Source organism: Narcine bancroftii, chromosome 8, assembly GCF_036971445.1.
Source record: "Narcine bancroftii isolate sNarBan1 chromosome 8, sNarBan1.hap1, whole genome shotgun sequence".
NCBI lineage: Eukaryota > Metazoa > Chordata > Chondrichthyes > Torpediniformes > Narcinidae > Narcine > Narcine bancroftii.
Window position 1 is genome coordinate 15,069,930 of NC_091476.1, and position 26,350 is coordinate 15,096,279.

At 38.5% G+C, this 26,350-nt stretch overlaps 1 protein-coding gene across 2 annotated transcripts in view; it reads right to left on the minus strand.

Moving 5' to 3' along the window:
- smarca1 (SNF2 related chromatin remodeling ATPase 1) overlaps positions 1-26,350 on the minus strand; it is a 76,651-nt gene that overhangs the window by 26,115 nt on the left and 24,186 nt on the right. For both annotated transcript variants that reach the window (XM_069892942.1, XM_069892941.1), the window contains 11 exons: positions 21,041-21,141; positions 19,078-19,178; positions 18,316-18,495; positions 11,603-11,758; positions 10,753-10,884; positions 8,776-8,844; positions 6,526-6,635; positions 5,458-5,684; positions 4,394-4,515; positions 2,457-2,609; positions 939-1,071 (listed from right to left, as the gene is read on the minus strand). In XM_069892942.1, the coding sequence (XP_069749043.1) occupies positions 939-1,071; positions 2,457-2,609; positions 4,394-4,515; positions 5,458-5,684; positions 6,526-6,635; positions 8,776-8,844; positions 10,753-10,884; positions 11,603-11,758; positions 18,316-18,495; positions 19,078-19,178; positions 21,041-21,141 (1,484 nt within the window). The remainder of the gene's footprint in view (positions 1-938; positions 1,072-2,456; positions 2,610-4,393; positions 4,516-5,457; positions 5,685-6,525; positions 6,636-8,775; positions 8,845-10,752; positions 10,885-11,602; positions 11,759-18,315; positions 18,496-19,077; positions 19,179-21,040; positions 21,142-26,350) is intronic.

Consider the following 26,350-nt stretch of genomic DNA (forward strand, 5'->3'; position numbering starts at 1 on the left):
GTTACATTGCATTAACTTTCAATGTGATTAAACATGGCTGCTTTAACAGAATGCTGGAGGAACTCAACGTCCACAGATGCTGTTTGATTTGCCGAGATCTTCAAGCATTGCGATTATGCTCTAGATTCAAGCAGCTGCAGTCTACTTTTTCTTCTCAAATATGGCTGTAATTAGCGCTAACTAATCTGATTCCCAACAAAAGTAAATGACAAAAGTTGTCAAATAAAATTAAAAAGTGTTAAGGTCATTTACATCTACAAATTAACAATAATGTGAACATGGGACTTAAATCTGGCTTCTTCCATTGATTTTGATCTAACAGGCTTCTTAGGAGATGCAGTTCCCCAGCAGGGACTCATTTAGCCTCTGCTCCATAATGCCTTCCTCCTCTGCTCAGTTAGAAGCAGAGAAGGGCAAGTTAGCATTTTTTACTGTTTGAAACTTTAACGTTTAATTATTGACGTTCTTTGAGAGAATTTTACTATTTTTAATGATTTCAACATTTAAAATCAATTACAGGCTTTTTCAGTCAGCATAAAAATACCCGTATTTTGGTAGCTGACAAAGTCTATTAGGGTTGTTAAGGGGTTGGGATCTGGTCATAGCACCACCTGAGGATCACACTGATCATCTCAACCACTGAACTCTGGGATAGAGAAGGCTTGCATGACTTTCCCTGCAAGGAAACCAAGCTAGAAAAATCTGGACTTCTGTCTTCATGCAATTCTTGATCTGGTTTTAGTGCACAATTCTTTCTGGAAAATGCCACAATGGTGTTTTTAACTAATCATGAAGCAATTTCATGGGTATTCAAACAGTACATTTCACACACCAAGAGGGAAACAAAAAATCAAAGCAAATGTTTCTAAATGCAGAATAATTGAGATCTAATACTCTAATGTTGGTGGGTCCAATTAAATTTCCCAAAGCATTCATACCTTGCTGAATAACAATAGAATCCAATCGCAGCTTCATCTCAGCCCTTTCCACAATCCGTTCTTCTACTGTGTTGTCAGTGAGAAGCCGAAACACCCGAACAGTCTTCTTCTGACCAATACGGTGAGCACGATCCTATTTAATATTTCGTTTGTTTTTTTAATCATTTATGAATTTATTACGTTGTTGCAAAATCTCTGAAATCAGTATGCTTTACAGAAATGATCATGAAATCATAGCCAAACATTTTAAAATTTCTTCAATAACCACAGAAGGCAAATTGTTCATGTTATAGTTTTCCATGCAAAATCTAAATGAAAATTATGGGCTAGAGCAGCACTAGGGAAGAACACTTTCAGATGACCAAGGACAAATTTCAACCAGGCTTCATGCATCAATTCTCCATCAGATTCTCTGCACTTGAGTCTCGTCAGGATCTGGGATAGTTGGTACTTTCTGTTGACTGAAGACTTTCTATATACAGAGAAGTTGAGGAAATAATTCTTGCATATACAGTATGTCAACATAATACTTTGAATGAAGTGGGAAATAAAGGAAAAAGGAAACCTCTATATCAATATTAACAGTGAACAATGGATTTTTGCTTTCAACTCATTTAACATATCAATCGACCTTGATTTTATGAATTATCGATAATCAAACCATTTCATTAAGAAACCTAAATTTTCATGATTAATAATATGGGTATGGCAATATCACCTAATCAAATCTCCCATGATTTATATTAAAAATAGCAGTCAAGAGTAATGGATGAGGAACAATAATTGTTCAGTATATTTTTCAACATCCTGATAAGCTATTAGACTGTAAATCTATTTAGAAAAAAAAAAATTTCCAGTAAAATTTGTCGCAAAGGATTTTCAGCAGAAATATATACACCAACCCATCCCTTTTCAGTTTCTGGCAGATTTGCCACTTTTTTTTCCAGTAGGTGCTTTCATTTCAGGTTAGCATTATTTCCCTATTGTTAAAGAAGGAATGGTTTAAAAGGAAAAAGAAACTATTACAAATAATGAAATGAAGAAAATAAAACAAAGAAAGAAATTTATCATAGTATTTAATCACCTCTCTCAAAAAATGCCCAAAATTAAGCAAACAATTGACCTCTTGAATATGCAATCAGACAATTCTTAACAGTCACCAAAAGGAGAAATATGTTTTGATATATAACTAATTTTCACACAAGGTGTCAAAGATAGCAATGAGCTTAATGATTAGATAAATATGCAGTATTAAAGGAGGGATAAATATTGGATGAGAGACTGCAAATATCTTGGAACACCCACCTAAGTATTCATACAGGATCTCAACATTATGCCTTGCCTGAAAAGGTAGGAAATCCAATAGTACTCCTTCGCTAACACACTGAAATGCCAGGCGAGAATAAAGCATAACATTGGTTCACAATGTTTCGTTTCCAAGATGAGAATGTTATTCAGAGTCAAGTAGTATTATAATTTTTTTTTAATTTTTAAGAAGTAAAATATCTCATCGCCTACCATAGCTTGCAAGTCAACCTGTGGATTCCAATCCGAATCGTACAAAATAACAACATCTGCGGTTGCTAGGTTAATACCCAGGCCACCAGCTCTGGTGCTCAGCATAAATATGAACTTCGTACTGTTGACAGCATTGTAAGAATCTATTGCTCGCTGTTTAAAACAAAGGCACAAAAGATAAAGTTAGCTATTTCCAAGCAATTGTTTCTTCAAAAGTCTCAGTGACTCCACCCAAAACCTTGGCTTGTATTTTTCTGAGATATCACCTTCTTCCATTAGCTATCAAGCAGCGCAAGACTTGAGCAAAAGTTGTCCAACTTCCTGTAACCTCATGGTTACAATAGTATAACTGCCCATGCAGTTTCAATGAGTTAACTTATTCTCATGCAGAAGAACGAGATGGGAAAGGCCAAATGAAATAGTCACATTTTAAAGGGGATCCAGAAAAAGAAAGTTCATTGAAAGCAAATCTTTAACAGTGGACAATTGGTAGCCATTGGAATAAACTCCAGTTGAGGAATGTAAAAGTTAACCTTCCGAAATAGACGGTGGAGGGAAGCCATTGACAAAATGTCTTGTGGAATTAAGCTGCACAACTCCTTTAAATCAAAGTTCTCCAAAACAAACTAATTTTTTAGGAGGAAGCCTGCTTCAGTACCTAAGCCAATCCACTCAATTGATTCCTGGGACGTGGACTGTTCATTGAGTCAGGTTGGCCTATACTCACTGTAATTCAGAACAATGCACTCATTGAAAATGACAGTATTTTGAAAAGAATTTATAAGGCAGATGCCAGGAGGCTTTATCCTGAGTCTGGTGGAAAATGGAACAAGGAACCAGTGGATTGAAGACTAATTCAAAAAATTCAGCTTCTGAATGAATCAGCTCAGTAAGGGTGAAGTGTTTCACTCAAAATGATGCAAATCCTTTACATTCTCCACCACAGGCTCACTGAGTGTTCAGTTTTTAACTCTGCACAAGGCTGAGGCAATCAAGAGATGTGGATATTTGGCAGGAAAAATATTTATTTTTCTGGTTCAGAATCACCCATGAAACTGAATAATAGAGCTGTTTCTTTTACCTACGTCCCTCTGAGAGCTGTAACTACACTGGGTTGAGAAAGGAGCCTCTGGGTGTTTGATGATGGTTGGGAGACCTTATGGGCATCAGAGAAGTAGACTTAATGCAAGGTGTGATTTGGAAAGATTGTTGGACCTGGAACAAAACACTTGTGTTCCTCTTGGCCCACAAGTAGTGCTGAAAAGGCACTCACCTAAATGGTATCAGACCTTCCTGACTGCTTTCTGTTGCTAGCTCTCCTGAGGCCCAAGAAACCCAGCTGCCTGTGGTTGAAAATAGAGAAATAAAATGACTGTTATGATGAAGGCAGGATTAAATGACTGACCCACTTTCTGCAAGCAGATTGGTCACCCACTTGGCATCTTGCCGCTACAGAATCTTTGTGGGTCATTTTTGAAATTTAATTTTTGATACAGTCAACTGGGTTATTTTTGGCAGTTCAGATTCAGACCTTTGATTCCGAGACTTCAGTGAGCTGATTCATTCAGAAGCTGTGTTTATTGAAGTGGTCATCAATCCACTGAGCTGAAGGGGCAAGCAAAATAAAATCTTCCAAGATTTCTTAGCGGCTGCAACATTCCAGGCTGTTGATATCAGACAATGGCAAGATTGGAGAAGGCTATGCAATGGTATCACGAACTAGCTCAATACCATGTTTACCTCCAATTTCTACAAAGGTTTACTGCTTAATAGACCCCATTGTTGAAGAGCAGAACCACATTATAAAATGAAAATCAGAAATGGATTTTTTTTTCTTCTGGGCCAGTGTTACACTGAACCATGCCACCATCTACTAAACACAAGAAAAAGCTTAAAAATTACATTTGACCTCAGGCAAGTCAAGTATCATTACAGACCTCTCTTTCTTCATGCTGAGTTTGCCCATCAAGACGACAGTAGTCATAGCCACGCCACATACAGTAATCTTCAAGAATATCCATCAAACGGGTCATTTGACTAAAAATGAGGACTCTGGAATCTTTAGGACAAAAGATATCATAAAGTATGGAAATCAAAATAAATACTGAGATCATAAACACTTTACAGGTCCAGTATTTTGGTGATGGTTTGTTACAGAAACAAAATAATTTTTGTTCCAAATTAGTGGCACAGGAGGGATAAACATACTTCATCACGGCAATGCAGTTAATGCCTTCCAATCTAAACCAATTTAAAAAAAAAATACCAGTATGTAGGTGAATAGGCTGCTATTAACAGGAGAATGGAAAGGAGAACGAGTTATGATATGATGTAGATTTTTGGATGAATTTCAATCCATATGGGGATGAATAAGGGAAGTGGAACAGGAGTAAACTGTAATACGTAAAGAGATTTTAATAATGTGGATGAAAGCTTCAACATCAAATGGGCTGAGGCAAAGGTAGAATTGAGGAGTGTTCTGAAGGTCAAATTTAGTAACTTTGATCAGGGCATAGATGCATGGTCAACAGTTCATTTTAAAATCACACAAGGCATCAAGGTTGCAAAAGGTTTAGTTCATCCTTAATCAATTGCTAGATCAGTGCTTTACTTAGAGTAGTTCCACTCCCTACTTCCTTTGCATTCATGCAAATTTGTTTAAAAAAAAAACAAATTCACACAGCATAGGACTGTAATTAAGCACAGTATACACAGCTACTGTATAGGTGCTAAAGCACATCTGTGTAAATGTTATGGCATCATCCACATTCTTTTCAGCAAAAAGAACAATGTGACCTGAAAATTTGTTGTTCGCTAATTGAATTTATCCCACAGAATTAGCCTGGATACTTCACTTTGTCTCCATGTTACAGAGGCAACCCCAATTATCTTGGGACGAGACTGATGCTACAAGAGAGTGTGTCAGACAATGGTCAGCCTTTTGAGGTAGGAATGATTACACCTGGGAGATCTGAAACACTTGCTATCTCTGAGTACCTACTTTGTTCTTTTAATTTGGGCAGCAGTTTATCCAGAACTACCATCTTGCCGCAGTTGGAGACGAGGTGTGTATCTGTGGTGTAAGGAGGACCAGGCTCAGCACCATCAAAGAGGTATGGGTGGTTACAACACTTCCGCAGCTGCATCAAGATGTTCAATAGGCGCATTTTGTCCATTTTTCCAGCAGAGTTTAGAATATCTATATCCTTCATTAAAATTTTTGTGTACCTAAAAAAAACCAAAACCTATATATATAAAAAACTACTGGAAAAATTAGCTACAAATTATTCAGTAAAGCACAAAGGGTTGCCAGATTGCTCAGAACTATACCTGCCACGATTTAATAAGTGCACAGAGAAAGGTGCAAAATAAACTCAAAATTAAAATTAGTTAATTATTCATCAAAAGTTCAGTTTTGCCACAAATACTGAATCAAGCAACTCAATAAACAAAGTACAAAGATGAGAGCTCAAAGGCAGAAATATTTTGCGTGGACTTCTCTACAGTGAACTGTTTAACTTCATTTTCTTCCCATGAGAACCTTTTAACATCAGCTGAACTGACAGAGAAACCTCCCTTATAACATCCTCAAAGAGTTGAACCACTGACAGACAGAATGTCATATTGAATCGTGCTGAGAGCCGAATCCTGCTACCTCACACAGCAGAAAAGATTATACCACTATATGATCAGTTTAAGGTCATATCAACCACGATATCTTAAACAAACTAATCCACCTACATAAATAATTTTCCTTCTTTCTGTCTCAGCTACAGTACTTAACTAGCTTTGCTATGATGCTTCAGTTGCAATTGGAACACAACATACATTTTATCACTGGGGAAGACAGATTATATTGTATAGATACAAGTCAATAATTAAGTATTAATCATGAACATGAAAAGGAGAAAGTAGAGCATGTGTTTACTTTTTTGCCAAAGCATGCTTGCTGAAGTTAAACTTGCAATGGATAATTACTAATCAAAACCATTTTATAAACATAATCACAATGTCTCCTTGAAACTCACCCCAGAAAGTTAATGTGCTTCAGCTGCAATTGTTCACTCACCATTCTCTCTGCATTTTACTTAGACCAACGTAGATCTTGATTTCCTTTTTCGGAGGCAAACTTTTTTCAACCTCTGCTTTTATTCTTCGAAGCAAGAATGGTCGGAGCACCTGGAACACATGTAATGAGAAACACTATGAATGGGGAGAATATAAAAGCAGACATTGCAACCCTATATACTTCATGAAAGAAAGAATGCCAAGGGTGGAGGAAAATATAACAAGCTTTCAGTGAATGAAACTAAGGTCGAAGAAAAAAAAGAATCAATATGCCATCTGTTGGAGAAAGAATGTTGTGACTGTCCATTCAGAAGAACAAGAATCTTTCTTTAATTTGCAGGCTATGAACATTTATTGCTCATCCATAATTAGAAAGTGGTGATGAAACAACTTCCTGAACCTCTCTTATTCCAATGAAAACACTCTCATCGTGTGGTAGCTGGGAAACTCCAGGATTTAGATCGAGTGACATTGAAGGAATCCAATGCACCTCTGGATCAGGGTAGTGTATGATTTGAAGGAAAGCTTGCAATTGTTAGCATGCACCAGCTGCCTTTGTGCTTTATTGAGAGGTGGTTGAAGAAACTTGAGCAAAATTTCCAAAGCAAATTGTAGATGATCAATACTGGAACCACAATCTCTCAGTGGTGGATGGATAAACATTTAGGTAAATACAAGATGAGCAAGCAAGCTGTTTGCTTTGTCATGGATGATGGCCAACTTCTTCTGTGTTGGTAGAGCTGTATTCATCCAGGAAAATGGAAGAAAGAATTATTTTCTAAATGGAATAGGACCGCAACATTTTTTTAGTGGTACAAAGGAACCTGAGGAGACCTTCCTACTGCATGTAATTAGAAGTTTACTGAAGAAGTTCTGTGGCAACTTTACAGCCCTACTGAGAATGTGCTTGGAGTGCTGAGCACCCATATTTTCAGAAATATGTGCTTGCACTTCAGGAAGTTCAGAGAAGGTTCACTTGGTTGATTCCTGGAATGAAGGGTTACCATTTCCAGAAAGGGTTCAGCAGGTATAGCCTCTGTGTCTGGAAACATATGGAAGTATCAATTTGAAACATATGAAGCTATTGAGAGGATGTTTCATCTCGTTGATACTGTTAATACCTCGAACTCGAGGGCATTGTTTCATTGAAAAGTCCGTCCATTTCAGATGGAAGGAGAAATTTCTTCTCTAAGAGGCTTTGGAATTCTCTGTACTAGAGAGAAGAAAAAGGCCATTTATTGAATGTATTTAAAGCAGAGAACGTCAGACTATTTAATATGAGGAAATCAAAAATATACTGGAAAGTGGTGAGAAACCAACACTGGATGGTTGGTGAACCAGGCTCGATGGGCCAACTGACCTCTTATTGCCTGAGTTTTCTGTATTCTTCTTCCTGATATGGCTTATAAATGGTGGAAAGGCTTTGCTGAGGAACATGTGACAGGATATCCAATCTCTATCCAGCCACTGTATTCATATAACATGCTTACAGGATATCCAGCCACTGACCAGCTCTTGTATACAAGTGACAGATCCAATTAATTTTCATATTCTTGGTAACCTCCCTTGACATGTGCTGGTGGGAGACTCAGCCAGTTCTTGTATATAAATAGCTGATCCAATTAAGTTTCCCATTCCTGGTAATCTCTCTTGAGATGTTGATGATGGGAGACTTGGCAATGATAATATTGTTTCATGCCAAACATGTTTTTAGACTTACTGGTCTTTGCACTTCAACAACATTAATGTTATTTGCCAACTTTTCAACATAATCCTGAATGTCATCTTACTTTAGGAGATGCAAATTGTACAGAGAAAGACAAAAACTGCTGATGGTAAAAAAAAATAAGAAAATGAAATAGAAAATATTGGAAATACACAGCAGGTCAGCCAGTAGCTATGGAAAGAGACACAGAATTAATGTTCTGAAGAAGTCTATGATCCGAAACACATTAACTCTGTGTCTCTTTCCATGAATGCTCTGCTGAGCTTTTCCAGCATTTTGCTTTAATTTCAAGCACTGTACAACCGTCTGACCTTGTGATGAAAACAAGGGTCTGATAAAAAGACAACAGATTGTTGAGTTTGGGACACTGGCAAGAGGAACAGCTGAGAAAAACAAGTTTAGCTACTCACAGAGCCTCCTTTTTTGTGAGTCCTTTGCCATGCAGTAAAATCAGGCTTTAAACATGAGATTATTTCAGCTTCAGGCTACAAAATCCTCCACAATCAGAAATGATGATAAACTTACAGCATGGAGACGTTCCACTAATTGCTGATCACCCAGGCAGTTGTTCGTATCAAACCAAGAATCAAAGTCCTGCATAGACAAAGCAAACCAAATAGGAAAACATTATTGATATGCTGGTTTGGAAAAATTAAATCATTTCATTTTGCATGAAACCATAAGATGTTTTATATTGCTCTCCTATTTTAATCCCTTAACAACGTGTTCTCTTGGTTGCCATTATTATTGCTTCATGTTAATTGAAGATTACATATGGACTCCAGCTGAATGCTGAACCAATTACTTGCCTTCACTAAGTGAGGTATAATTGGGATTTATAGCAAAAATTTCAGTAAAGATGGTTGTGTGGCTGTATGCCATTAGGCAGGCGAACTGGCCCCGCTTGTCACGCATGCGACGGGGTAGCCGGCCAAAATGGCACCGTCAGGGTTTTCCTCCCAACCTCGGCACCAAGCTCAGAAGCCCGCGCCAGGTCCAGGCTGGGAGTATAAGACCAGCCAGGAAGCCTGTAATAAATTAGTTTTTGCTCACTGAACTCAACCTGTCTGGTTGTGCGATCCTTCAGTTAGCAGTGTCGCCGCGCTACAGTTGGTTGTTTGGAGGTGGATCCAGTCAAACAAGCCTGGATCTGGTCAGTGGTGTTGGAAATAGTCACTAGGAGTGGAATGCTGGACTAACTTTGAAGATTCCCACACCTCTCCAATCCTGGATGTCTTGCTAGCAATATCCCTTGAAATAATCAACCTCAGTGGAACTGAATAATGCTTGGAGCTTCCATGGTCTCCAAAGAATAACACCACATGGACATTTTTCCCAGCTATTCCATGTATCATACAATTTTGCTTGCAAGCTGCAAGGAACCATTGGAGATAGCTCAAGGCAGAGAAGACAGGGCAGTACTTGGGGCTGGTAACAGTCTTCAGGACTGCTCTGGAGTTACAGAGGGTATTCCTGCTCCTCCAAATTGTGCATTCAAAGTAAAATATATTTTGTTTTACTGCAAGAACAAGAGTTCAAATGGACTAAATGGACTAGGCAGATTGGTGATAAATGAAAAGTAATGTTGATAATGAGATGTTGAGATTTTGCCAGGAGGTATAAGAGTCAGTGTAAACTAAATGGAAAACTTCCAAAAGGGGTGCAAGAAAAGGGTGGGAGGTAAATGTGCCCATTTCATTAAAAGTGAAAAGTGGGGTGGTTGAGAAATTTTTATTTAAAGCAAACAGGTTCCTGGGCTTTACATATAAAGGAAGTTCAAAACATCGACTGATCATTTCTCCCCATGAGTGCTGTCTCATCCACCAAACCCCTCAGCTTCTCAGTTCCAGCACTTGCAGTTTGTACATATTTTTGAAACTTATAAAACATTGGTTTGGCCACAGCTGGACTACTGTGTCTAGTTCTAGGTGGCAGATTTTTGGAAAGGTATAAATCTCTGGAGTGGGTTCAGAAGGAATTTAGTGAAGAGATACCAGACAAAAGAAATTGGGGTCATTCTCCCTGGAACAGAGGTCAGATAGGATCTGACAGAGGAATTTCAGTATGAAACTTTGGACAGTTCTAAGTTGTTCCATTGGCAAACAGGCCAGTCAAGGACATCGAAGGAAGGAAACTGGCTGAAGATCCAAAAGCAAAGGAAAAAGGCTGTGGTGAGATAGCGGGAGAGTGGAAACTAAATAGATTGTTCTTACATTGACCAAGTAAAGAGTCAGTAGGCCAAGTATGTTTTTCATGCTCTAACGAATCTGAAATTCTGTACATTTTTAAAATCTATTTTTATAAATGTTATTTTGGGAGGACAGTTGTTCAGGATTTTGGAATTGTATGATTTTACCTTCTGGTGACTTCGTATGATGAAGCAGTGCCACACTTGAGGTTAGTTTGTTCCCCCACCACCCCCCGCCCCCCACCCCCCAACCATACCCACTCATTGGGACGACTTTCTGCTGAATAATTTTCCCAGAAATTTTCTAAACTTACATCAGCAGAATTGAACACATCAGGCAACAAAAAGTTAAGTAAAGCCCATAATTCATGAAGATTATTCTGTAAAGGTGTCCCAGTCAGCAACAGGCGATTTGTTGATTTAAATTCTCGAACAATTTCAGATAACTGCAAAGAGAAAGAATATTGTCAGAACTGGATAAAAGCAGGAATGAAACAAAACGTTAAGAAATAGTTACGTAATTTTTTCCACAAGAAATCTCCATTAAGAAGGAGGCAGTTTTATCAAAGGTGACTTAATAGAGGTCTACAAGATTATCAGAGGCATAAATAAGGTTGACAGCCAGCAACTTTTTCCCCCAAGGAGGAGTAGCAAATACAAGAGGACTTCTGTACAAAGTGAAGGAAGGAAGGTTGAGGAGAGTCATCAGTGCTCGGGCGACACAAATATATAGATATATACATATAAGTTGTGAGACCTGGAATGCATTGCCAGTAGTGGTGGTGGTCAGACTCTGAGACAGGCATATGGATTAAAGAAAAATGGAGGGTTACAAGATAGGGAACTTTAGGTTGTTTTTTTAAAAGGTATATATAGGTTGGCACAACATAGTGGGCCAAAGGGCCTGTACTGTGCTGTAACATTTTATGTTCAAAGGGACAATGAACTAAAATTCCACGAGTATGCCCTATTCATGCATCCGTTTATCCCCATCTGAATTATTCTTAATTGCTTGGTGATAAATCTCAACTCTGAAAGGTGAAATATATTTCCGGAAAAACTTTCACCCATCCCCTTGCAAGTACTCACCTTTGAATAGCACAGCATCAATGACTTGGATGTGGACTGCCCTTCCAAATTTGCACTAAGAGATCACATTCTTACCTTGGATTTTTCGTTCTTGATTCTGTGAGCTTCATCGATTACCAAGTATCTCCAATTAAATTTCTTGAACACAGATTTTTCCTTTATGACCATTTCATATGATGTAACACAGACATCCCACTCCCCTGGCATCATAATATCACGAATAAAGGCAGCCTGTTATGAAATACAGAAAACAATGAAAATCCAGTCGGACTTCCAGTTGGGCGTGATATGGAGTAGTTGTCTCTATATCAGCTCCGTACCTTCAGTATTCCTTTTTCCCGTTTACCTTTTTAAAACATTCAAAGAGGTGTCAAATTTCATATTTTGCGCTCATCTAAGTTGAAATAGCTCAGAAAAAAATAGAAAAAAAACAAGAACCTCCTACTAACCCACTGGCCAACCCAACTACGAAGCTTGAGCAGGTCAAAGTATTTATCACTGCAGAACTTAAATTTCTAAATGTTAGGTTTTTAGTATTGGAAAATCAACTTGCACAGGCCTATCATTCTACAGAAGAATAAAGTGAGCATTTGACCTCAGCAGAATCTACTTTAGAGAGTTTGAGAGACCAGGTCTGTTACCTGGAAGATAACAGGAAGAAGTTAACAGCAAGAATTATCAATTTTGAAAGTCAAAGTAGACGGCAGAATCTGCGTATCGTGGGCTTGGCTAAAGATACTGAAACTGACACACTTACTAAAATTTTCTCTGACCTGCTGGTAACAGTGTTTGGGAAAGAAATGTTCCCAATACCACTGAAGCGTTGATCGAGTGCATCGTTCACTATTGCCTAAACCTAAATCGGTGGTTATAAGCCGACATTGCTATCAAACAAAGGAACTGACGATTTGCAAAGGCCATCATAGAGGTACACTCCAATATCACGGAAAACAATTTAGAATCATGGTAGATTACTCTCAATGTTATGAATCAGCGGATCATCTACAGGGAAGCTATGTCGGAGCTATTCAAGCGTGGGTGTTCGCCTTCATTGCTGTTCCCAGCTCAACTTCGCATTTCTGTTCCCACTGGGAACAAGAAATAGTTTCATATAATAGATGACACTTGGGAGTACACACGCAACCTTCCCTCTCCAAGTCTTGAATGACATTTTCTTTTTCCTTTTTCTGTTGAATGGTTATTTTGGAAGGCTTTCACGGGGAAAGCATGGTTATTGCGAGTTGATGTCATTTGCAGAGGTTGAAAGGAAATAAATCGACACTCTTTGATTGTATTTACAGTTAAGACTTTTCTATCAAATTTGGATATTTTTAAAAATCATGTAACAGATTTGAAGCCTTCAATCCCTTTTTTTATGTGTACTGTGATTTAGTCTAAACATGCTGACTTCTTTTGGTCTCGTACAAACAGCTGCAGGGGTAATGTTTATATTTTTCTTTACAGTGGGAACATCTAATCTCAGTGGAAGATAGTGGGTCTCTAAATTTAATTAGCTCACTGTTGGTCTATTCGACTGCCTTAGCGTGTGGGACTGGAGAAGACCGGAGTAGGTCCATGTTTGTTTTGAGTTGTCATGGTGCTTCATTGTTATGGTTTTTTTTTTTGGTTCCAGCTTTTGGAGTTATACTTTCTTATTTAAGAGGTTATTGTGCATGCTGCATGAACTTGGCTCTGTATCTGCGCACTGGAATTTTTGAAATAAGTATTACTGTTAGTATTTACTTTTTATAACGGAGTAATCATAGCTAATCCTATTAAGTTCCTCAGTTGGAATGTGATAGGCCTAAATCATCCAGTAAAACTAAGGAAAATGGCTTCACATTTAAAACAACAAAACTCTGATTATATTTTTACTTTAATGCTAATCATATATAGCATCTGGCAATAGCATTAGGGAACTCTATTGAGTTTTTTCTTTTTGTTTTGTCTCCTTTTTTGTTATTTTCTTTTTTTTTCTTTTATGTTTTTCATATTTTTTTTCTTTTTTAAAATTTCCTTTTTTTCTATTATTAGTTTTCTTTTTTAAAAATATATATTTGGACTATGAATTATGGATGTTTTACAATTTACATTTACTTTTAATATACTGGTTGTTTTATTAATTATGTGTTACTATCCATATCATTTATTTGTATTATAAGCTCTATTAAAATCAACCAAAAAAAATTTTAAAGAAAATCCAGTCACAATTTAATCATCTCTCCATGTTCTTCCCAGAACCACATTTCTGTAGGTTATAACTGATTTGTTTGACTTCATTTTCAATATTTCTTCTACCGAAGATTCAACATCTAGCCAAGGAGATTGCTTGGCATCCTGCAGTTGTTCAAATGAATGACCACACTTGAACTAAGTGATGTGTCACGTCATGATATCCCATGAATACCTTCACAAATTACTACACAATGACACACTTGACTACCACAATTTTGAATTAAAACTCCCAGGAGGCAATGAAAATTTCATTTTCTGAACCAGTGAAGAATGAAAATTTCATTTTTCTGTAGTCTGAGCCAGTAATAGACAGCAATATTTGAAAATGTGTTCCTATCCTATCATCTGTCTCAAAGACTGCCTCAAAATATCCCAGAAGAATTTCAACACTGGCATGCACCTTTGGAAATATCAAGCAATGGATTGCTTGTTTGATATATCCATGTAAAAATTGGTGCTCATTCGTATGAGGAATGAAAATTGAGAAAAAGTGATAAAATAAATCACCAAAATCAAGAACCACTACACTACAACATTCCAATACCTCCGTCATCTAAAGGGAATTTTCCAGCCCAATTTGTTCTAATCATGCACTTTTGTACACACCATAACATTGAAATCATGATGTCATGGTCTAAGTTGAGAATAAGTGATGAAGCACATCATTATCAGATATTGGAACATTGAGAATTTTTCTCCTCTTTACCCAGGGAACATTAAAATCAACAGGAGGAACTCTTGCATTCAAACAGAAACTAGCTTACTCAAGACATAACGTACTTGAACCAAGGATCATCAATGGCATACAAATATTTGCAACACACTAGAAAGCCATACAGAACAATTGTGAACATACTGCCAAAGCTGTGTGACCCATTCTCCTGCTATTACCCAGCATTTCAAAATGCTTTTGTTCCTCATGAACTGAACAATGGATTGGGTATCCATCTCCTCTGATGAACATTTATACCTTAACTGCACACAGCACAAGTAAAATTCTCTTCTTGTCACTCTTCCACGTTGTGAATATTTTACATTTACACTCTTCAATTACAGATTGAAAACTGTACATTATCCATTTTCAAATTATCAATCATCTTTGTAATGTCACAGCTTGGCCACATTGTTTTAGCCTTCATCATTCTTGTCTTGTGGTGTAAGGTAATTCCTTTTGTTTCTCCTAATAACTAAAGCACAACTACCTCCTGATGTCTGATTCATCCCTTTACTATGGAAGAATATTCCAATTCCAGCAAAACCAATGGATTATATAAATTTAGTATTGCTTTTTCTCTATAATCCAGAATCTCATTGATGAAAAGTTCATTATTTGCAATGCTCAACTTTGCCAAACTCTTAATTTTGCAGTTTTGTACAATTATCTTAATTTCTGCTTATCATCTGCATTTAAATTAGTAACTTTTAATTAATATTTATATCTTTTCATCCTTCCTTCCAGCATGTTTCACATTCCTTCGATGTATTAATTTATATATTTCTGAAGTTCCCCATTCAGAGCAGTTTTAAATTATCTACAACCTGCTTCCAAATAAAGGTAATTTCACAAAACTGATGCCACTGGTCAACCTTATTATTGATTTAAATTGTTCTCAAGATGATTCTGCAACATGATTCCACCCATGCACCGGTCCCACAATCAAACTGACCTTTGGCAGTTATGCAGTTCCCAATATCCTGCAACTTTATTACGATGAGTAGCTTCAAGACTGTACTACCCTGATGACCTTCTGTCAACTCGTAAAGCTTTTCAACGGTCTCTGAAATCTCTCATGATCGAAAATTGGTTGTCTGACAGGAGGCAGAGAGTCGGGATAAGTGGGAGTTTTTCAGGTTGGCAGAGAGTGGTAAGTGGGGTGCCACAGGGGTCGGTGCTAGGCCCACAACTGTTCATCGTTTACATTGACGACTTGGAGGAGGGGACAAAATGTGATGTAGCCAAGTTTGCGGATGACACCAAATTGAGTGGAAGAGCAAATTGTAATGAGGATGTGGAGAGGCTGCAGAGGGATAGAGTTAAGCTGGATGAGTGGGCAAAGGTCTGACAGATGGAGTACAATGTTAGTAAGTGTGAGATTATCCACTTTGGCAAGAAACATAAAAGAGCTGAATATTATTTAAAGGGTCAAAAACTACAGGATGCTGTTGTGCAGAGGGACTTGGGAATGCTTGTGCATGAATCACAAAAAGTTAGGTTGCAGGTGCACCAGGTCATTAAGAAGGCAAAAGGAATGTTGACCTTCATCGCTAGAGGAATTGAATTCAGAAGTAGGGAGGTCATGTTGCAACTGTATAAGGTACTGGTGAGACCGCACCTGGAGTACTGTGTCCAGTTCTGGTCTCCATATTTGAGGAAGGATATACTGGCTTTAGAGACGGTCCAGAGGAGGTTTACTAGGTTGATCCATGGGATGAAGGGGTTGACTTATGATGAAAGATTAAATCGTCTAGGATTGTATTCGCTCGAGTTCAGAAGAATGAGAGGAGATCTTATAGAAACATAAAGGATTATGAAGGGTATGGATAGGATAGATGTAGGAAGGTTTTTTGAGCTGGCCGAGCAAACTAAAATGAGAGGACACAGTCTCAAGATTCGGGGGAGTAGATTTAGGACAGAGATGAGGAAAAATAGTTTTTCCCAGAGAGTAGTGAATGTTTGGAATTCTCTATCCAGGGAAGTGGTTGAGGCTGCTTCATTAGACATATTTAAAATTCGGTTAGATAAATTTTTACATGATAGAGGAATTAGGGGATATGGGGAGAAGGCAGGTAGATGGAGTTAGGTCATAAATTAGATCAGCCATGATCTTATTGAATGGCGGAGCAGGCTCGATGGGCCATTTTTGGCTACTCCTGTTCCTACTTCCTATGTTTCCTATGTTACCTATGACACATAAATAACTGAAGCTCTTATAAGTAAAAAAAATATAGAAATATACAGTAAAACTCCTGATATCCAGCACCTATCGGGATGGTAGATGCTGGATGAATGTCCTATGACTAATACACCTGCAATAGGAATAAACAGTTAAAAAGACAAAATACTATATGGTACTTACACTGTACAAACTTCACTTGCATGAATAGATAAATCTTAAAGCATTTTGCTTTATTTTCAGTCACATTCTTTGAAAACATTTAACTGTTGTTGCACATGCAGGTTCCTCCACCTCCGTGGAGCCATCCAAAAGACGAACAATAACATTAAAGATAATTAATCCTCCCCCCACCCCCAAAGTTTACAGATAAAGCTCCTGACTGCAGAGACTCTTACTAAGCAGGGATAAAGAGACACTTTAAGAGAGTAATCCCAATGGTGAGCAGCATCAACCAGCTCTTCATCCTGGGTGACGCCATTGCTATTTCACACAACCTTATTCGAACAGCTGCCACAAGCAAAGCACAAGCAAGGCCCTCTGCTTGCTGAATATTACCTCCCATCTGCACCACTAGTTTATATATTACTTCAGAGTATATTTACAATTTTAAACTTACACATATTTTACCTATTATTTCATTCTTATTTATTTTAATTTATTTTATTTTATTTAGCTTGAGGCTATCAGTTGCTTGAATTCCAGATACCAGGCGTTTTACTTTAATTACAATCCTAATTACTCAAAATGTCACAGGAAAATGTGTGATGCAATGCAGGAACATATGTGCAAATATTCGTGTTGGCATTTAATCACCAAGCTGGGTATGCCAAAATTATAAAATACAAAATGATTCTGTTCGTCCTTCAATTTATGCTGAGAGAACTCTGAGTTGGGTTAGCAACAAGAAATTTCAAAAAGAGTAATCCTCATGACGGCGTTTCCGGTCCTTTGTGTTTCTCTTTCAGCTACAGATGCTGTTTTACCTGCCAAATGCTCCCAGCATTCTATTTTTTATAAATTTCAAGGTTCTCGTATTTGCAGTTTTTGATTTTTCTCCAGGTAGGGAGAAGCCATCACAGATCTGTAAGTTATAGACCTTGAGATGCCCAGTGTGAATTCTGAATAACACAAGCAGAAAAAATGCTAGAAACATTCTGTGGATCAGGCAGCATTTGTTGACAGAAAAGACAGTTGGTTTCTCAGATCAATGACCTTTAATCAGAAATTGTAACCATTGAGAGGTTACGGCTTTCAGGAAGTAGTGAGGCAAAAGAAGTGGGAAAGGGAGGAAAACACAAAAGTAAGGTCTGTGGCAGGATGCAAAATGGGAGAGATTAAATTACAAAAGGGACTGCTTTTCTCTCCTACCGGCTACCTGGCCTCCTGAGTATTTCCAGTATTTTTTTAAATTTCAGATTTATTACATAAATTCTATTTTGCATCTACCCTTGTAATTAGTCACATGGGTATATATGGGTAGTGTGGGCTCATGGGCCAGAAGGGCCTGTTACAGTGCTCTATATCTAAATTTTTTTAATATAAATATATATAGATATATATATATATTCTCAGCTCTATATTTAAAGAATCGAACAAATATTAGAATCTATGCAATTGGAAAGATGAATTTAAAAATATTCTTAATATATTCCTTACCCTTTGATCTTTGTCTCCAATAAGGCAAACTGCACGGAGTGATGGAACCCAACGTTTGAACTCTTTTATCCAATTGTGCAATGTGGACTTTGGCACCAAAACCATATGTGGCCCGGGTATATTCCTGTAATGCTTTAGATAGCCAAGCAATGCAATGGTCTGTAATGTCTTACCAAGGCCCTAAATTTACAAAGAAAAGCAAACTTTTGAAGTAGAATCTGTTAATAAAATAATATTGTTTTAATTTGCCAAAACAGTTAAATATATGTCTTTACATCAGTGCCAAATGTACAGCATCACTAAAATGGAAGGACGCAACATTAGTGACATTTTACGTTCTGACAGATCGCTCTCTGCTCCTCTTTAGTAATCAAATACAATTTCAATTTCACACTGGATGTCTCACAAATCATTTCTGAGTTTCTTTTTGGCAATAATTTTAGGTAAAAATTATGTGTGTTTAGATAGAACAAAGAAGATAGTTTAACCACCTTCACATTTAGGTTGGAATCAACACTCACGCCACAGGAGCAGAACCTGTTCATTCCAACAGATTACGAAGAGCTCACAGACTAAGAAATACAGCTAGGACAGTCCCTATCAAATCATTGTTTCATCACATTGAGGAATATTTATCACGTCCAATCCAAGGTCAAGTGCTTGATGCAATGACGTCCCCAAGTAGTTGATTTAACAGTGGCACTTGAAACTGATGCAAGCTGAATTCTATATCAATGCTCTTCCTTAAATTCCTCTCCTTACCATTTCGTCAGCAAGTATACCATTAATTCCATTTTCATAAAGGGAAATCATCCAATTCAATCCTCGTATTTGATAATCTCTAAGGGTTCCTGATTTCACATCTAGAATTCAAAACAAAAATTGAAAAGAAACACTTGATTTTAATCCCTTATTTACAAACTCGTCAATTCAATGCAGCTTCCAACACAGAAGACAGCCATTTAATTATGTCCACAAAATTATGACATTCCATCTGCCTTCTGTCCTCAAGATTGCAACAGCATATCATCTGGACGATGGAGCCAAAGAATCCCATCACTTTCATTGAATTGAAATTCCCTCCAGCTGTGTTTTGTGAAAAAGTGAGTGCAAATATGAAATGAGATTTCAAAGTAACTACTGACATAAGGAATCCCTCTCCCTTTTTCACATAGAAAAATGTTCACCAGAGGCCAAGACTTCAGAAAGTATTTTATGTTTCAACAGGATCTTACAATTATTCCATTATTGCACCAAAGACTTGTTGATGCACTTTTGAATAAAGAGAAAAAAAATCAAAGTAAAATATTTTAAATATTGATCAAAATTTGCACTACATTTTCATGGTCCTTGATATGTTTACCATACAAATCTCCCTGGTCGAAATGTGATACATTCCTCACAGTTAAGATGAACTGAAATTTCAGGTTCAGAACAAAATTGATGATGTTACCAAACAATTAAAGCAATTTATTTCATCATACAGATTTTACATATCTAAGTTTTAATGTTGAAAAATATCTGCAGAAGGGAATAGGAGAGGATGAAAGAACATGGAATTTGGTCAGCATTGCCTCAGTAGGACAAGGGCCTGTTTTAGTGCTGTAAATGTTCAATCTATTAATGCTAGTCAACTCTCTTACAACAGTTCAACCCGATACTCATCATTTTTGTTCAAATCATTTTCAAGAATGGCATCCTGCTAGTTCAAAGCAAAATGAAAAAAAATCCCAATCATGTTGCAATAAGTGCAGCAGCACCACCTAGAGACGCCAAAAGGTTTTGCAACAAGTCAAGCTCTTTATTTTGAACAGATTTGAAATTAAAGATTTATTTCTATACAAAAATAATTAGTGTTTGTAAAAATAGATTCAATTGAAAATGAAAAATAAAACTTGCAAATTGTTAATGAATACACAACATCACTAATGTTACGGCCCAGAGGACCCCAAAACCCAACAGCAATAGAAATTCACCAAGACAAATAGTTACTTCAACAAAAGTCATTTTTAATTTCTTTAAACATGAAAACAGGATCAAACTTTAACTTAACCCCCCCCCCCCTTCTAATTCTTAGTGCACATGTATGTAATATGTAAGTTCAGAAAAGTTCTCCGATTCACAGTCCAATCTCAATCTCACTTCTAACTCCCCCAAGTTCAATAGTAGCAGGCAATTCTTAAACTGTGCACAGAATTTAACATTTATGAATTTTCACCAGGCTCTAGTGGAAATGGTTAAATGGTTACCACTCAGGAAGTTTCTTGTGGGTTTTCAGAGAGAGATTCGTTGCTCATTGGACACTTCCATCAGTTACTTCAGTGTCTTGCCGAAGAAACTTGCCCCATCAGGGTTTTCCAAATTATAACCTCTTATTCTGCAGGTCCCCACAGAGTTCCTTTTTGTTTCCCTTATCTCTCTCTCTCTCTCTCCTTCCTTGCAAAACCACATGACCTTCTTAGAAATGCAAACTGCATTCAGACAGATTGTGGTACCGGACCCAATCTTCTGAGTCCGTTCACCTGTTGCTTTCAAAACTAATAATTCATCACTCCACAGTACGTCCAATTAACACCTTCTTGTGAAGTCCCTATAAGCATTCTTCAAAGTTTTCGCAAAGGCACTCGGAGCCTGGACTGTCTGGCTTGAGCAGAGCTCTGGCATTTTAAATGAGATCTGTTTTGTGATATAATCCATCACACTAATAATATCATCATCGACTTACAAGATGGTGACTCTTCAAATCGAACACACACATTTGAGGCCTTTTTGCTCTCAGAGAGCAGTTCTTCATCCTCCTCCTGTTCAGTACGTCGATGGCGATTGCTTAATATTGGAAAAATCAGAATCAGTAATGAAAAATAATGAATTTTAAAATTCCCATGTAATAAAATTTATAATCCATCAATATAATTGTTAACCTTGGTGCAACTTCAGACAAATCAAGCAAGCATTCTTTTCAAGATGAAGCGGGAGAACTGGGAGTAGATTGGTGGTACTTAACTAGATAGTCAACACATACAGAAACCCATCACTGCACTTACAGACCACTGTAAAATATACACAAGCAGAATACAGCTATTTCTGCAAGGGAATAAAACATTTTTGATTTATGATATGAATTAACATTCTTTACTGGAGATGCAAAAATACTTTTACGTCTTGTTAATGGTGAATAGTGATAGTCATTATTCTAGGGTAAGGAAGCCTAAAACTTGTCAGTAGATAAAGGTGAGAGGGGAAAGGGTCAAATGGGACCTGAGGATCAAACTTTTCACACAGATTGGTGGTTATGTGGAACAAGCTGCCAGAAGAATCTGTAAAACTGGGTACAATTATGATGTGTAAAGATATTTAAACAGGTACATGGATAGGAAAGGTTTAGAGGGGCATGAGCCAAACCAGCTCAGGTAGGCAAGTTGGTCAGCAGAAATGAATTCCATTTTCAGGCAGCGGATGAGGTGTTATAGAATCACAGAGCCTTACGGCATTTGGCCAAACTTGCCAACACCTGCCTGTGTTTGGCCCATTTTCCTCCATTCATCCTAACCACTTATACATGCAGTTTTTTCTTAAACATTGCAATCGTACTTGCCTCAAACACCTCCAGCCGCCCACTCCATACCCTCATGAACCTCCGTGTAAAATTATTACCCATCAGATTTCTGTTAAATCATTCCCTTCTCACCTTAAACCTATTTCCTCTGGTTATTGATTCCACGAAAGGCAAAAAAACTCCACGTTCACCCAATCTCTTCCTCTCATGATTTTGCGTCCTTCAATGAGATCACCCCTCATCCTCTGTGAACCATGGAATAAAGATCTAGCATGTTCAACCTCTCCCTACAGTTCAGGCCCCCAAGTCCTGGTAACATCTCAAATCTTCTCTGCACCCTTTCCAATTTGACATCTTTCCTATCGAACGGTGACCACTGTACATAATACTACAAATAGGGCCTCACCAACCTACATAACTGCAACAAGACCTCCCAATTTCAGTGCACAATATTCTGACTGATGAAGGCAATATGCCAAAAACTTTTCTGAATGCCCCACTTACCTATGACACAACTTTCAAGGTCCAATGCACTTGCATTCCTAGATCCCTCTGCTGTACAAAACTCCCCAGATCCCTACCATTCAATTAGTAGGCCAGATCCATGTTAGACTGCCCAAAATACATGTTACATTTCTCTGCATTAAATTCTACCAGCCATTCCTCTGACTAACTTATCAAGATCCTGCTTCAATCTTTGGCAACCATCTTCACTATCTACAATACCAGGCATTTTAGAGTTCTGTGGCCTTTCCCCTCTGCAACAAATATACCCCTTTGGATATTGCTGAGAGGGATGACCTATCTAGGCCAGACACTGTGGTCGACTCTGAGGCTCAGAAGGGAAGGTGAAGTCAGGTATTGTGTTCGTCAAAGGGGACTTCATATTCAACACAAGAGACAGGATATTTTACAGCTGCAAAAGAGACTCCAGGATACTTTGTTTCCCCCCCACCCCCGCATACTTGTGAGTGGGTGCAGAATATTAAGGGGAAGAGTGAGAAGCCAGAGGTCATGGTGCACATTGGCACCAACTACATAGGCATGAGTGGGATGGAGATCCTGGAAAGCAATTTTATGGAGTTAGGCTGAAGTGCAGGACACCAAGGTGATGATCTTTGGATTACTCCTAGTGCCATGAGCGAGGGAAGCTCAAAACGAAGATAATACACACAAATGTGCGGCTGAAGAGATGGTGTAGGAGGCAGGGTTTCAAGCTTTTGGATTAATGGAACCTTTTCTCAGGAAGGGGTGACCTGCACAAGTGGGACAGGATGGACCTGAACTGGAGGGCAATTTCCTGGCAGGGCGATTTACTGATGTGGTTGGGGGTGGGGTGGAGTTTAAACTTGATTTGCAAGGGGGTGGGAACCAAAATAAAGAGACAGAGGAAGAGGCAGTTGGCGCACAAAACTCAAAACGGTCAACCAGTTTACCTATCTCGGCTGCACCATTTCATCAGATGCAAGGATCAACAACGAGATAGACAACAGACTCGCCAAGGCAAATAGCGCCTTTGGAAGACTACACAAAAGAGTCTGGAAAAACAACCAACTGAAAAACCTCACAAAGATAAGCGTATACAGAGCCGTTGTCATATCCACACTCCTGTTCGGCTCCGAATCATGGGTCCTCTACCGGCATCACCTACGGCTCCTAGAACGCTTCCACCAGCGTTGTCTCCGCTCCATCCTCAACATTCATTGGAGCGCTTTCATCCCTAACGTTGAAGTACTCGAGATGGCAGAGGTGTCCACGCTGATGAAGATCCAGCTGCGCTGGGTGGGTCACGTCTCCAGAATGGAGGACCATTGCCTTCCCAAGATCGTGTTATATGGCGAGCTCTCCACTGGCCACCGTGACAGAGGTGCACCAAAGAAAAGGTACAAGGACTGCCTAAAGAAATCTCTTGGTGCCTGCCACATTGACCACTGCCAGTGGGCTGATATCGCCTCAAACCGTGCATCTTGGCGCCTCACAGTTCGGCGGGCAGCAACCTCCTTCAAAGAAGACCGCAGAGCCCACCTCACTGACAAAAGGCAAAGGAGGAAAAACCCAACACCCAACCCCAACCAACCAATTTTCCCCTGCAACCGCTGCAACCGTGTCTGCCTGTCCCGCATCGGACTTGTCAGCCACAAACAAGCCTGCAACTGACGTGGACATTTACCCTCTCCATAAATCTTCGTCCGCGAAGCCAAGCCAAAGAAAGAAGCATCAGCTGCCTCGGAGTTTTTAATGTAAGAACAGGCAGATAGGGCAAAATTGTGGCCAGTGGAGTGAGTTGCAATACAACAAGGAAACAGAGTAAAAAGTAACAAATAAAGGGCGAAAGGCTTTTTATTTAAATGTCTGCAGCATAAGAAATGGAATGGATGACCTTGTAGTACAGCTCCACATTGGCAGGTATGATGTAGTGGTCATTGCATTTCATTGGGAGTTTAATGTCCAAGGATGCAGTGTATCGAAAGGATAGGAAGGTAAGCAGAGGGAGTAGTGCGGCTCTGTTGGGAAGGAACAACATAAAATAAAGAGAAAAAGTGCCCTACCATCAGAAGATATTGAATCATTGTGGGTTGATACAAGAAATGTTAAGTGTCAAAAGACACTGTTGGCAGATATCTACAGATGTCCATGCAGTAGCTGAACCATGGACAAGAAATTACATCAGCAAATAGAAAAGATGCATCAGAGAGCAAGGTTATGGTAGACATGGGAAATTTTAACATTGCAAATAGATTGGGAAAACTAGGTTGGGTCTGGGTCTCAAGAGAGAGAAAACTTATAGAAAGCCTCTGAGATGGCATTTTAGTGCAGCTTGTTGATGAGCCCTCCTGATGATCAGCTGAAGGTGTGTAAAGCACCAGAGGTGATTAGAGAGCTTAGAGTAATGGAACCACCAGGGGGCAGTGATCAAACTATAATTCATTTCTCTTCATTATATTTCAAATTGAACTCAAAGTCAGGTGTATCAGTATTTCAATGGAGTTAAGGGAATTGCATATTATTTGGTAAGGGGCACTAGTAGGGAAGACACCAGAGCAGCAATGAATGGAGTTCCTGCAAGAAATCAGAAAGGTGCCAAATAAATACTTACCCAACAAAGAAGAAATATTCAAATGGAAAAATGATACAACTATAGCTGCTAAGGGAAGTCAAAGCCAACATAAAAGCAAAAGAGGGTGCACGAGGAAGCAAATATTAGTGGGAAGATAGAGAATTGTGCAGTTTTTAAAATCTTGAGTAAGGTAACTAAAAAATTTGAAGAGGGAAGCAAATAATATCAAAGAATTTACAAGCACCTTCTTCAAGTATACAAAGAGTAAAAGAGAGGTGAATGTAGATATAGAACCATTAGAAAATGACACTGTGAAAATAATAACGGTAAACAAGGAGATAGCAGAGGACCTGAATGAGTATTTTCCATCAGTCTTCAATGTGGAAGACATTAGCAGTGTGCCAGATGTCGAAGGTAGCAGGGAAGGAAAGCAAGTGCAGTTTCTATTTCAATGGAAGTATGTGCTCTGAAAGCTGAATGGTCTCAGGGTGGATAAGTTTCCCAAACCAGATGGATTGCAACCTCGGGTTCTGACCAAAGTTGGGGTAGAGATTGTGGAGGCATTGGTAATGATCTTTCAGGAAACAATAGATTCTGGTATGGCCCCGGAGGTCTGAAAAATCGCATATGTCACCCCACTATTCAAGAAGGGAAGGAGGCAAAATAAAGGAAATTATAGACATAAGCTGACATCAGTGGTTGGAAACATGTTGCAGTCGATTGTCAAGATGAGGTTACGGAGTATTTGGAGGCACATGACGAAACAGGCCAAAGTGGCATGATTTCCTTCAGGGAAAATCTTACTTGACAAACCTATTGGAATTCTTTGAAAAAGTGACACGGAGATTAGATAAAAGAGATGCAGTGCATGTTGCATATTTGAATTTTCAGAAAGCCTTTGACAAGATGCCACACATGAGGCTACTGAACAAGACAAGAGCCCATGGTACAACAAGAAACATACTAGTATGGGTTGAGCATTGGCTGATTGGCAGAAAGCAGTCGGAATACAAGGATCATATTCTGGTTGGCTGCAAGGTGCCAGTGGTCTTCCACAGAGATCGGTGTTGGAGCTGCTTCTTTTTATGTTCTATATTAATGATTTGGATGATGGAATGAATGGCTTTGTAGCCAATTTTGCAGATTATACAATGGTAGGTGGGAAAGCAGGAAGGGTTGAGGAAACAGGGAGGCTTCAGAATGGGCAGAAAAGTGGCAAATGAAAAACAATGTCAGAAAGTGTACTTTGATATATAAAAAAATAAATGGAAAGACTATTCTCTAAATGGGAAGAAAGCTGAAAATTCCCAGATGCAAATGGACAAGGAGTCTTCGTGGAGGATAGCCTGAATGTAAACTTGCATGTTGAGTCAGTGAAGAAATCAATTGCAATGCTGGCATTCATTTCAAGAGGAGGCTTT